We start from the raw sequence: 13845 nt of genomic DNA on the forward strand, positions 1-13845 counted from the left end.
GCTTCGCGAGTGTTAAATCGATAGACTTTTCCCTCTGTTATAATTTCAACCACGAGGTCGGACGATTTGACCGTGATTACCCTTTTTTGCCGCAATTTAAATAATTGTACCAAACTTTCGGTACACGCTACTCACACATACACATACACACACACACACACACACACACACACACACACACACACACACACATACACTCGGAACGATTCGTGCTAGGGTTAACGGGCGATCCATTATCCGGTGACGTGATTCGTCATCACAGCGACAAGCGATCGTTTCAGACATTTAATCATAGTCCCGATGACTTCTAATTAGTTACTACAGTGATGAACCACCAGCTGTGAATCGCACGGTCGGCACTCATTTCGCGCGTTATAATATACATAGCCGGTGTCGGAAAGATATCCCATATGCTATCGACCTTGTGACAAGGTAATCTTCACGCCCGGCAACCCCCTGCTACATAATGAGGTGTCGAGAGTTGCATTGCGCTCATACAACCGCGGCCCCCGCGGCTCCTCCCCTTCCCCTATATTCATCTACGTGACTAAATAGACGAGACAGCCGCGCTACGCACCGTCGCATTCGGCAACAGCCGACGAACGCGTCATTGATCGTCCTTTTTCGTATCGGTCCCTCGCACATTGGCCTCATGTTCCGGCCCAGCCATCCGCGCCATATTACCGTTCCGTTCGAAGTAACACATCACACGGCGTAAAATGTCGAGTTTAGTGGGAAATATTGATTATTATCGTCGGGCGGAGCACGCGCGCGCGCGCGATCGTGCAGCGACGAGGCATATGGAAAATACAACGTGCACGTTTCGGCACGAGCGAGAATACGGTGAGCGCTACGCCACGCTCGGCTGCTTATACCGAGATTATCTTGCGCGTCGTAATCAGTTTAACATTAACAAATTGTCGTAAGTACGACCGGCGTGGTTTCGCTCTCCCGCTCGCATCCGCTTCCGCGTAGCTGTTGAATTACGAAACTACGGTCTGAATTTCAACCACGGTCTGAAGCCATAATCGGCTTTTAATATTCCGTTGCGCATTGAACACACTCGTTAATTTCCTCTCTCGTGCTTCGTTTAATTGTAATATATTTGTTACTTCGTAACGGGCGATTTTCGCCTTGGATTATTTCCTTTGTACGTGCGTGCGCACAGGTTCCGCGAGGTCCGGCTAAATCTGTTCTACAATTTTTCACCGTTGCTTGTTATATCGAACGCCATTCATCTCCGTGGAACGTGTCCAGACAGACAGTTGTACATAAATTTGGCAGCGATCGTGCTCGCCGATATACGAAGCCTGTATCGCTCGTAAGTGTTTTATACGGCATTTAAACTTATTTTTCGTATAGAATGACGATTCGTATAAAATGAAAATGCGATGGATCCGTTTAGAAGAAAAAGTTATGTAAAATGTAAGTGTGCACGAGAAAATCTGTTTGAGATCTCTGAGAGTAACTTTTAGTGAATTTCAGTAACTTTGTTAGCAAGTTTTAGCAAGTTTATTACTACATATCGACATGACGAAATCGTTGTATGAGATAAATTCAGTGTTTAACTCAATACAATGTAGTTGCTTTATAAATATAATTAATTTCCCTCGTAAAATGATATTATATATTTACAGGTAGACAAAAGTTCGATCGAAAATTAACGTGACTCTTATTAACATAGGCCCTTCATCTATTCTTCCGTTAAATCTTCCTTGATTCGTGTATTGCGCTCTAAAACCAATGCAAAATCGACGCTTATCCGAGACCACAAATATTATCATGCAGGCGAGCACTCTGACTCTGTCGAAAACCAACATTCCTGTCAAGAACAAGTAACATACGTATATCATTTCCGTTATTGAAAACTCAGTTGCACAAGTTCGAGATGAGTCTTGAACGTATTAGGAAATTACGCGAGCCTAGGAAGCTTAAAAATCATCAAATTCTCCATCATCGATCACCTCATCGATCGCGCGCGACAGTCATAAGAGCCAGTCTGAGTACAAAATATCCAAAAAGTACCGTTTTCGCGCTTACGGTCATTCCATTTGGTCATGGCTAAAGCTTACCTCGAAACTCATTTGGCTACGACAATGAGCCGAAGAAATACTTTCCCTCTAAGCGGATTGAGAAAGCGAGGCGAGACGGAAACGGAAGTTTTCCCAAGTTCAGCGGAAAAAGTTGGACGCGGCGCGATGCTGTGTATTCGCACACGAAATTAACATAAGAGGTCACCTTTGCTACCGAACTTGATCCGTGGCTTGGCGAAACTTCCGCCGAAAGGTCAAAGACTACCGTCGGTTTCCAGCCTCGGCTGGAGTTTATTCGATGCCGGCGAGAACGCGCGTCTCTCGTGTCTCGTTACTCACGCCGTCCGATTTCTTTCGCACACGCGCTCGTAGTCGCGGACTCGTGTTTGCCGTTCCATTAGAGGGGAAAAATGCATGAATATGCAGCAAGAGGAGAGCCTTCCGTCCGCTGTTCACACGTCACACAGATTTACGTATTAGCACGCTCGAGCAGTTAGGTTTAATTATACCTTTCGCAGTAATGGCGACGGGTATCACATTTTTTTATTAATCAAGTATCAAAGTTTCACCGCGTCACTTCGCGGCGATGGCGCTCCTCCAGCGTCTGTTTTACCTTCGTCGCAACGTTTTCTACTTAACACGTTCATTATCAACGTTCATCTGAGAAATCGCCACGAATAAACTTTCCTCGTTTTTTTTTCATTTTACATAACGGACAATAATAGAGCAATAGGGAGGCAAGGGGAGACTTGATTTGACCCAACAGAGCAATAGATTAATTTATTTGTGTGGAAATGGAATAAACTGTCACACGTAAGGTAAATGTCTCAATTAGTGACAGTGGCCCAATTTGTGACAAAATTGCATCCATTACGCTTAATAAATCAACTAAGACGAGTCCTTATTTATTTTAAAACATATGTTCTGAGTCAATTGTATATATTATCGGTTGTTATAACAAATTTGAAATAAAACCAAACTGTCATGTTACCAAATGATACGCAGTCCTTTCTGGGAAAGTATTATATGTAAGTTTAAATCTTTCGACAAATTAGAAGAAGTGTATAACACAATTAAAAGTCCATGTTTGAATTTCCCTAGAAAAAAAAATGAACTTTATATATTCAGCTTAACACGTAGATGTTAATTTATTAATTTATTTTCGCGATGAGGCTACTTAATCGCTAATTGAAACTAACTGGGATATTCGCCTTATGTTACGCTTGGTTTCTCGTGAAAATCGTTGTGTACGCGTGTGATACGCGATGGCGAATGTATTGAGTTGTGGAATGTTCGGCGAGGAGTCCCGTCAATCAATGCGTAAGATTGTCGTCTTCATTTTTACCTTCTACAATGGTTTATCGCAGTGAAGAATTTCGATTACGGCGAGCGAAATGATGTCATATGTATCGCCTGAGTAGACTTGGCGTATGCATCAAAGTTACTGCCGAATTAATATCGGACGCGTTGTGGTATGCGCGATCAGCGATGTCGGGAATTATTAATAGGAGGATTTATTGCTCCCGCTGTATACCTTTGGCATAAATCACCGATCATTTGCCCTCGTATCGTCATAAAGCGCATTATTGGAATATATATAGCCAATTTGAAGATATCAATTACGTTACGATGAAAAGGCGTGTCTCTCTCTTGCGTCATGATTTTCGCGCTACGAACATTGTTCGCGACGATAAACCGTGAACCGGCGCGAACGCGACTTGTTTGACGGAATTTTGTCAACGTCATTTTGTGAAACGTGCGAGAGAGAGAGAGAGAGAGAGAGAGAGAGAGAGAGAGAAAGAGAGAAAAATACGAGAGATAAAAATGAGAAATATGAAAAGGGCGGTTACTAGATCAGGCGACTAAGCAAGCGATGAAAAAACAATGTACGCGCGCAGTGAGTGCGGGAAAATGCTCGTTAGAGTGGATCGAATTAATTAACCAACAGTAACAAGACTGTTCAAGATGAATCACGTTACCTGACACTCGTACGTCCCGTTGTCTCTCTCTTGGACGTATTTTATTTGAAGGGTCCAATCGTCCGAGCCCTCGGGATGCAGGACTTGAAATCGCTCGTCGTTCGTATACGTGAACATAGAGCTTGTTAGGACGTGGAAATCACGTCGCCGGATCCACGATATCTGAAACACGATGATTGATTAGCGGTCGACGTCATACAACGTTAATAAATATAAAAGCTCGAGTTAATTCTCTCTCTCTCTCTCTCTCTCTCTCTCTCTCTCTCTCTCTCTCTCTTCTTCTCTCTCGAGTTGATGCTTGTTGGTTAAATTTACATCTAATAGCACGATGAAAAACACGAGGTATTTTGGCATTCTTCTCCGCGGACGCGAATTATAATAACTTTGCGTCGAGGTTGTATAAAGAATAGTCTCTTGTGGAAAATTAAAATGTCACATGAATAATTTGTTTAATTTGACAAACACGCGCGATCAAATTTAATTGAAACAAATATTAAGGTCATACAAGACCGCCGGTACACGAGCGTGTATTTGCTTTTATATAAATTGGATTAACATAACCGATTGGATTTAATTGGAAAATAACGCGTCGAACGTTTTTAATGGCTCTCGATAGGAAATAATTATTTCCGCGAATAAATAAGTCATGATAAAATGGGAGCGGCATGAAACATCGCTGGCGAGTAAATGACAGTGACCTATTTATCGCTCGAAACATATCGAAAATATATACAACGCTATTTGTACAACGGAGTTTGTATACAGGCATACAGCGACTCTTTTTTTTTTTTTCTTTTAGTTTCTTGAACCTTCTAAATTTGAATTGAGCTTGTTACGAAGATTTGCAATTACGTCACGTAAGCATATAATTAAGTTTAATTGCAGCTCGAATGGCTTTGCTGAAGTATATTATTCTTAGCGTGACGTCTAACGAAGGTAAAAATTGATCGCTTTTAGCTAAAGAGCAAAGTTCGTTAACTATTCTGTGCTTGCTATGCGCCCATACATTTTGATATAGACGGATTAAGTACGTGAAGAATTTCGTACGTAATTATGTACAGTGTCACTTGCGCAAGAATATCAGAACATTTTATTGATGGAAGTGAGATGCACAGATCTGAATAGAATTCATATATTTTTATACATATACATATTTTTATACAAAAAAGTATAAATATATATATATATATATATCTTTTTTATAAGAAAATATATTTTACTAAATATGTCAGAATATGTCCAAATACTCTCGAGACGCTGGAATGAATCATTACTCTTCATTCGTTTAATTTATTCTATAGGGAATAACTTCTCTGATGCAACAAAAGTCATTTGTACTTCCGTACCGCTTGTCACTACAATTATTATTATTTGCCAAACGAGATAAAGAGAGAGAGAGAGAGAGAGAGAGAGAGAGAGAGAGAGAGAGAGAGAGAGAGAGAGAGAGAGAGAGAGAGAGAGAGAGAGAGAGAGAGAAAGAGGGAGGGGTGCGAAGAGCTTACGGAGCGAAGTCCTCCTGTACAGAAATGGTTTTAGCGGTGCTTAGCAACTTCGTCCTTGCTCAAACGCTACGACCTATCTTGCGAACCTCTAGAGGTTTGAGAGTCCCCTGAGGGACTGTGTGTGAGTACGATATTACATAAATAGTAAAATTGTGAGAGCCACGGAAATACGATCCCGATCTCTCTGGGGGAATGCGGCAGACCTGCCTCTGTTCCTTAGATGGGCTTCTTGCTTCCCACCTCCTTCACGATGCTTTGAGTTCATCGGAGAAAGAGAATGCATAAAACATAAGATATTCATCCGGCGAAATAGCTAATCACGGTGTCTGGATTGTATCGACGCGTATGGATCATATAAATGGTAATCCAACATAACGTTGGATTACGTGCGATAAGATCAACTCTCCTGCATACGTTCCCTATCGCGCTATACCGTGGATGAGTAAATATACGATCATTTTTCGACCCACTCGACGTCGCCCCGCACGTCCTCATCTCTTCGGCTCTTCATTGTTTGATTAACCCGTGTTAGAATAGCATTTTCCTGGACTTCATGTTTCTGAGTTTCCATCGGAGTGCAAACGAGTGACTTTGAAATCGTTTGTCGACCGGACGACAGAATTATTTGGAGATTGCCTGCGGATATATAACGGGTAAAAAATATTTCGACATTTGGAGCCCATCAAGTCGGGCTCGAAATGTTTCTCGCAAACACACGGAAGAAATGAGATGTTGGAGGCAGTAATATTACTTTTTTCGCTATTGTTGCCCTACAGTTGCACATGTGTAACTGGCAGTAAAGGCAGTGAAAAAAGAAGACGTACAAAAACGAGAACAGAATGCGGTTGACCCAATTGTTGTTAACTTTACTATGATACGCACTTTTCTCATTTTACGCGTATAAGCGTATGAGCGATGGGCATTCGCGAAACTGCACTTTACACGAGTAACGTCGGCATAAACATGCTAATTAGCAGTTTACATAATTATTAGTGTTTACATAATTGTAACGTATTAATTTAGACTGTTTGCGGACGTTGGGAGAGCCAGGACGACGGGCGCGCTCTCGGAAATTTCAAGTAGCGAAACTTCGCCGCGCGGCGCGACCACGCTTCTCGGCTACAATCGGGCGTTCCAATGTTTCCAGGCATTCAGAAGAGATCGACTCCCGTCCGAAAGCATTAAAGCACTCGAAGCACTCCGATCGGCTTCAAACTTTAGATTGATGCGAAATTTCCCGCTAGACTGATTATTTTGGATTTGCCTTTTCTCCCGCCCTTTCGTCCGAGAGGTCCGTCTGAACCTAAATTTAGCGCCGCGCGCTTTCGCAAGATCGCCGTCGAAAGCATGGAAGAATCGAATTCGCGACGCGACGCGACGCAGCGCGGTCCTAAATCTATCACGCGTGAATAGGTGCGCGCGATTCCTCTTCCTCCTTCTTTTTTCCCTCTTCTTCTTTCGGATAGATTCGAATGATCGTGATTTCTACTTCAGTCATACGGAAGCCGCAAGTTGACTGCCTAAAATTCGAATTCTTAAGTGAAAAGCGTCCACTTCCGCATCATCATGATGGACATTTTTGATATTTCCAAGAAAGAGAGAGAAAGAGAGAGAGAGAGAGAGAGAGAGAGAGAGAGAGAGAGAGAGAACTTACAGCCGAGAGATGCTTACTTTCTTTTGTTTCTCATCCAGTTTTCACGTTAACAAAATTAAGCTCGGAACTGGTCGTCGGAAGCGACCTTTGTCTTCGTTTTTCCTTTCCTCCGAATTTTGCTTTTTTTTTTTCCGGCAAAGTTGAGAATGGCAGTGGTTTCAATCGATACCGATTCGGGGAAGGAGCTTGTTCCCGACGACTCTCGGAGACACGACGGGAGTTTCGAAAGGCATACCCCGAAGTAAAGTTTACGCCGTTGAAATTTCGACGAAACAACCGGCGCGGTCGGTTCTATTGCCGTGTAGAGTGCAGCGGTCTGTATGATGTATGTAGGTCAGCGTTTCCCAACCCTTTTACGTGCAGTGGACCATCGGCACATCAATTGAAAGAAGCATGTCGCTATATTGTGGCACGTCAGTGTAGAATACTCATGCGATACTTGAAGATATATTTGAAAAAGCAAGCAGAGACGAATAGGTGGGAACACGATAGCTTACATATAAAAACCTGATACGCGCACACACACACACACACACACACACTCACGCGCGCGCGAAGAGATTTCTCAAACGTACATTTCCTCTCTTTTCTGCTAAAGCCAACGGCGCACTTGGCTTTTAAAATATATATGTTAATTTTATATTCGCAAGTCACGTGCACGGAAAGACTTTTATAGTAAGATTTAATATATATATATATATGAGATTCGTTTAATATATATTTAATATATATGTGTATATTAGGAAAGTTCCGTCCGTTCTTTTGTAAAACGTATGGTTTTATTTAAGAAACAAAATGAAAAAGTACATCAATCAAAGTATTGTCCATCGTTAGCGATGATTTTTCCCATCTTTCGGTCAGCAAGCGAATTCCGCGGCGAAAGAATGACTTCATCTTTGGAGGCTATCCAGTCAGAGAGCCAGCCATTTTTCGACATTTTCATAAGAATTGAAGCATTCGTCAGCAAGTGTGTGTGCTATCGACCGAAACAAGTGGTAGTCGGGAGGGGTACAGTCTGGTGAATAAGCCGCATGGGGTAACACTTCCCAGCGAAGTGCTTCTAACGTTTCCTTGACAGATTTTGTGACGTGAGGCGGAGTGTTGTCATTAAGCAAAATCACTTTATGCTGTCTCGTTTCATATTCTACTCGTTTTTCGTGCAATGCTTGGCTCAAACGGACTATTTGTTCTCTGTAGAGATCCCCTGTGACTGTTTGACCACTTTTCAACAGCTCATGGTACAGCACACCTTTCCCACCATCCCACCAAATACAGAGCATTGCCTTCTTGCCGTGGATATTCCTCTTTGGCGTCGATGTTGAGGCTTGGCCGGAATCGCAAATAGTTTTTCGACGTTTGGAGTTGTCAAAATAAATCTATTTTTCATCCCCAGTGATGATACGATGTAAAAACCCCTTTCCTTGTTGCCTAGCAAGCAGAATTTCGCAGATGGTTTTTCGCCTTTCAATGTCTCTTGGCTTCAGTTCATATGGGACCCATTTCCCTTCCTTGTAAACCTTTCCTAAGGTTTTCAAACGATCGGAAATGACAGATTGAGCACAATTTAATGCTTCTGCAAGTTGCTTTTGCGTTTGACATGAGTCTTCGTCCACCAATGCTTGCAATTCTTCGTCTTCGAATACTCTTGGCCGTCCAGAACGCTCTTTGTCTTCTACATCAAAATCACCAATTTTAAAGCGTCGAAACCATTCTCTGCATGTTTTATCGGAAGGAGCATTATCATCATAAACTTCTACAAGCAGCTGCAGTTTACTTACAATTGAAGCAAAAGATTAACACTTCGCGCAAATGACGCTTATTTGGCTCAAATTTCGACATTTTCGATGCAGTGAAGAACAATGTTATTGATGCAAACGTATACTTTTATGTACTGAATGTTATTGACAGATGTCAAAATAAACTATTAAGCTTCGTTTAGACATTAGAGGTTAACGACAGTTTTAGCTATAGCTACTTGTCGCTAAACTGACGGAACTTTCCGATTTACCTAATATATATATATACACACACACATTTCGTAGCAAGATAAATTCTACTCACAGTTTATCCCTGCAATGCCAAAAACATTGAAAAAATTTCATATGATAAAAACTTTATTCTCTGTGAAAGATCGCTTTCATCGACTTATGCATTATTACATCAATCGATGATTGTTGGTTCGAAATTGACGACGGATTTGAAAGAAACACGCAGACAATCTGTTTACAGTCTCGAATCGTGAATCAATTCGCTGAAAGGAGCGACCTTTTTGAAAGTAGATTTGAAGCAGATGCGATAAATAACGTTAGGTTGTGTTGAAAACCTCCACGAGACTGATGACTGACCGCAACCAGTTATCTCGCTGAAGGCTCAGCTGTACCCTGGATCGGGCTTTTCAGTTTCCGTTTTGCGCTATTCCAACGGTTATAGTTGCGGTATTCGCCGTGTAACGTTCCGCGCGCGACCGCAAACGTTATTTTCGAATGCTGTGCTGCTTTATCATAATGCCGCATATTTCGATTCGGGTCAAAGTATTTGTAGAGCGAATTAATATGTAATAACAAAGTTATCTCACGGCTCACGCTACACGCAGCGCGAACGCATCGTGTGGATATTGCAACGCGATGAACAAACGAAACGGAATGTCAACGTTTGTCGGAATCGGCGGTATTGATAAAACGATTATATTTATATTATTGTTACGTTTTACCGTTGATCAAACGCGGGACGGCAATTTATGGCTTCGACCATCTGAGCGATCATCTGACATCTCGCGCGATTTTGGATTATTACAGCGATTACAGCGAACCGGAGAAAACGTTACGGGGTCAACGTTGCAGCTCCATGTATCTCGCCGTTTTGAGCGAAAATTAAACATTACGTCGGACAATTGATTTTTTCATATTTCTACGTAGATATATTTATTTCGAAACAGAGGTGGATTGATAAAATCGCCGACGTGGAATCGGTAACGAATCGCTGATAATAATAAAAGACCAGACGGAATTTTCTTTGTGTGATATATCGATATGTACGTGCGCAGGTACAGTTCATTAAATTGTACAAAAAGCCCTTTTCGCAAATCATTTTGTGAACAACCACGATTTATTTTAAATATCATTTATCATTTGAGATATTATATTATCAAGACGACTGGCGAATTAATACGCGCGATGCGATGGGATGTACAAAGAAAAATATTGCTAAGAGAAGCAATTACTTAATCTATTTTTCTTCTTTTAAATAATGCTTAATAAAGAATATTTTCTTGATAATAGCCTTAAAATATACTCGTAAATTTTGGACAAGTTCTTTTTTGTTGTGTAATCGAGAAAGAAAAATTTTTTCTCTTCTCAAGAACGTTATAAATTTTTATACTTTATGTATATATCACATACATATATAGAAAAGAGGAAGAGAAAAGAAACAAAATTTCGTTATAATTTAATATTCTCATTTCGATTTGAAATTCTTGATCTCAATTTGTTCTAAACTTATTAAAATCTCGAAAATATTTGAAATAATTTCTTTTTACGCTTATAAAATGAATTTATGCTAGAATTGCGCATGTATAAACTTATGAAATACTTGAGACAAATAATATTTATTTAAATGCGGTATATACTTTTTTGTATGTGAGCTCTGTAGGTTAGTTTGAAAAAAACATGCTTAGCTTTGCTGTGCTTTTTAATCTCCTAGCAGAGCTACAAAGCTCATCTCATCGTATCTCATACATATTGACTCGCTAATTTTCTTCAATTTCAATATCCTAATAATAAAAGTGCGGTATAAAAAGTGACGTAGGATTTTTCTAACAAATTTGTTATTGTAACAACATTAATTTCGCCGCAACTTCATTATGTCGCAATAAACGAGACAAAAGGAAGAATCGGAATGATTCTGTCATGAATGAGAAGTCGCGCGTTGCTCATGTGAGCAAGCTTGCCGTGTTTCAATCAATCACCACGTTCGAATCTTCGAAATTGATAAGAATGCAACATAGACGCGTGTCAAAGGGACTGTTTTGTGTTTCGCTACGTCGAATCATTAGCAAGTTACAGCCGTTTAAGGTTCTTGCTTCGCCGCGGCGCGGTTGATGGAGTCAGAAAGAAACACGAAGCTTAAAGAGCCGCTATCTCAGCTGTTTGCTGCATTTTTCGCGTCAGTGCGACGCCTGGCACTTGTTCTCGAGCCGACGTATTGTGTTTATTTCGTGCTGCACCTGTTAGACCGAGGCGAGCGACCGCAACGACCTCGCTGGGCCGCGGAGTGGGGGCAAGGCCGCGCTCGCTGCGTGCCGTCACGTGCAGCGGTAGGTATGGCTCACGGATGGAACGCGGCTATTGTTTCGCTCCGCACGTGACCTACCCGACGGGCGGCGGACGGCGGGCGGCGAAGCCGATCGAGCGCGCGCGGGTCGATGTAAACGTCTATAACATCACTTCGAAGCCGCAAGTCGTGGCAAGTTGAAACAGAAAGCATTAGAAAGAGGAGATCGCCGCCACTTGCGCTTGCGATGTACGTGCAACTATTTCTCTGTGGACTCAGGATTAATTAACATAATTATGCAAACGCGAAAGACGTCGACTTTTGTACTCGCGTTAAAGTGGAAATTGATCTATGTCGAACCTCGGTTTGGACTCGGAGCGCAATTTGTCCGGCTGTCTGAATTTAAATACGATGTACGCTGTGTTATTAATCGGAAAGACAAATTGCATTCTGCAAACCTCGTTTTAAAACTTCGCTTAAAAATCTCACATGAGACACGAGAAAGTAACAAAAAAAAAGATACTCGATTCTCGGTTTGAATTTACTACAAGAGTGGCGGACGTAAACGTCCGTTATATGAACGAAATCAATTTTGTCGCGCGCACTTTCGGTTCTTTCGTGTAAAAAACTATAAACATTTCGCGCGTACACTATATGCGCCGATATATTCCGCCGCGTATCGCCGTAAAAATGGTTTTCGAGCCCGGCGGTGGAAAGTGACTTCGGCCGACTTTGAAGAACGACGTAGTCTTTTCCTAGAAGCTACGGGATACAGGCCGGATGTCGCGTTATTCGGGCTAGCGACGTGGCGATCATGGCGTCCTCGTGCGCGCTCGCGTTATCGAAGATCGTAACGCGATATCCGGCGGGCTTGATTGCGCAGGCGAAATCGTCTCGACTATCAGACTATCAGAGATCGCGCGAGATCGTTGTTGGCGCCGCTGAAAAAAATAGGAGGGAAAGAAAAACGAAGATAGAGGGAGAGAAGAGGGAAGGGGAGGGGGGGCAAAAAAGACTCGCTTACACACATACACACACTCATACCGCGCACGAGGAGAAGCGGACTGGACGAACGATAACGAGTAGAGTCTCCGAGTTAATGTGGGTCCAGACTTGTGTCGTATCACCGTATAGTATCGTGATTGGCCAAATGTGAACGGGATGCCGCAAACCACGTCCAGACTTGTGTCGCATCCCTATATCGTATCATGATCGGCATGATACGGTGGACGGGACACCGTATTGTTTTTGCGTATTGCGTATCTGCGTATCAAGGTGATACGCAGGCACGATACGACTATGATCGACTTGAAGTCGGCTTTTCGCCGAAACGTCCAAGAAATGAAACGTAGACACGCTATGATTACGATCGACTTGGTCGGTACTTTGGCGAACATTAAAGAAATGATACGTGATACGGATACGATGAGTGTAGACGTGACTTATGACCTGTCCAGATCCTATATCGATTTGCCAACATGAGATCTCTCGTTTTATTCAGTCGTATCACTTCTGGCAGTCATGGCTGATGCTATGGAATGGTCACAAGACAAAGTGATAGAATTAATAATTAATTCAGAAATTAACTTTTATAAACAAAAAAGTACTCTTTGGAATCCGCTGAGCGGATCCCCCCATCATTTTAATAGATTAAAGAAATAATAGATTAAAGAGAAGTGACGCGTGGGAGGAAATCGCACGTGACACCGGAAGATTAGCTGAGCAGAGCGGAAAGAAGATAGAATATCTTCATCATCACTATCGCCGTAATTATCGCTAAGATAAGTATTTTCGGTCAATAGGTGCTACCGCCGCGCGCAGCGGACTACCCACCGACGATAATACCGACTCCAAGTCGATTATAGTCGTATCGTTCCTGCGTATCATCTTGATACGCAGATACGATATAGTATCCCGTCCACACTCGGCCGATTACGATACGCGATCATGATACGATACGGTGATACGACACAAGTCTGGACCTACCTTTATGTGTCGGCTCGTTTCGTATCACCGCTCGGACGGAACGAAACGTGATTGCCGGCGCTATCGGGGGCACGCGAGATCGCCGCTGTACAAGCGCGATCCGGCGATAACCACGTCGGCCCGGGTCCCGCCGATTGTTAACGCGTTAATGGAGTTACTAAATGCGAACGCGCCAGTTTGGAGAGTCCCTCGATGCAACGGTAGCGGCGGTGGCAGCGGCGGCGACGGCGGCGGCGGCGGCGGCGGCGGCAGCGGCGGCGGCGCGGCGGCATTACGGCGGCCGATGGCCGGTTCTGACGCATCGCTTTCCCGCGTCCTCCTGCCCAATAAACAATCCAATAAAATTAACGGGCCTACGCGGATTAGCACGCCGCGGGCGAAAACGCCGCGGCACGCTGCGACAATGCAGAGCTGTCGTATAA

The 13845-nt window shown here is 42.8% G+C and overlaps 1 protein-coding gene and 1 long non-coding RNA gene across 4 annotated transcripts in view; one reads left to right on the plus strand and one right to left on the minus strand.

Annotated features, from left to right (window-relative positions):
- dpr12 (defective proboscis extension response 12) overlaps positions 1 to 13845 on the minus strand; it is a 357607-nt gene that overhangs the window by 104353 nt on the left and 239409 nt on the right. For all 3 annotated transcript variants that reach the window (XM_011139984.3, XM_025298143.1, XM_025298144.1), the window contains one exon: positions 4013 to 4174. In XM_011139984.3, the coding sequence (XP_011138286.1) occupies positions 4013 to 4174 (162 nt within the window). The remainder of the gene's footprint in view (positions 1 to 4012; positions 4175 to 13845) is intronic.
- Positions 1 to 13845, plus strand: part of LOC112588396 (uncharacterized) — a 260117-nt gene that overhangs the window by 17429 nt on the left and 228843 nt on the right. The gene's annotated exons all lie outside the window — the stretch shown is intronic.

The sequence above is a fragment of the Harpegnathos saltator genome, unplaced genomic scaffold, assembly GCF_003227715.2.
Source record: "Harpegnathos saltator strain DR-91 unplaced genomic scaffold, Hsal_v8.6 scaffold208, whole genome shotgun sequence".
In the NCBI taxonomy this organism is placed as follows: domain Eukaryota; kingdom Metazoa; phylum Arthropoda; class Insecta; order Hymenoptera; family Formicidae; genus Harpegnathos; species Harpegnathos saltator.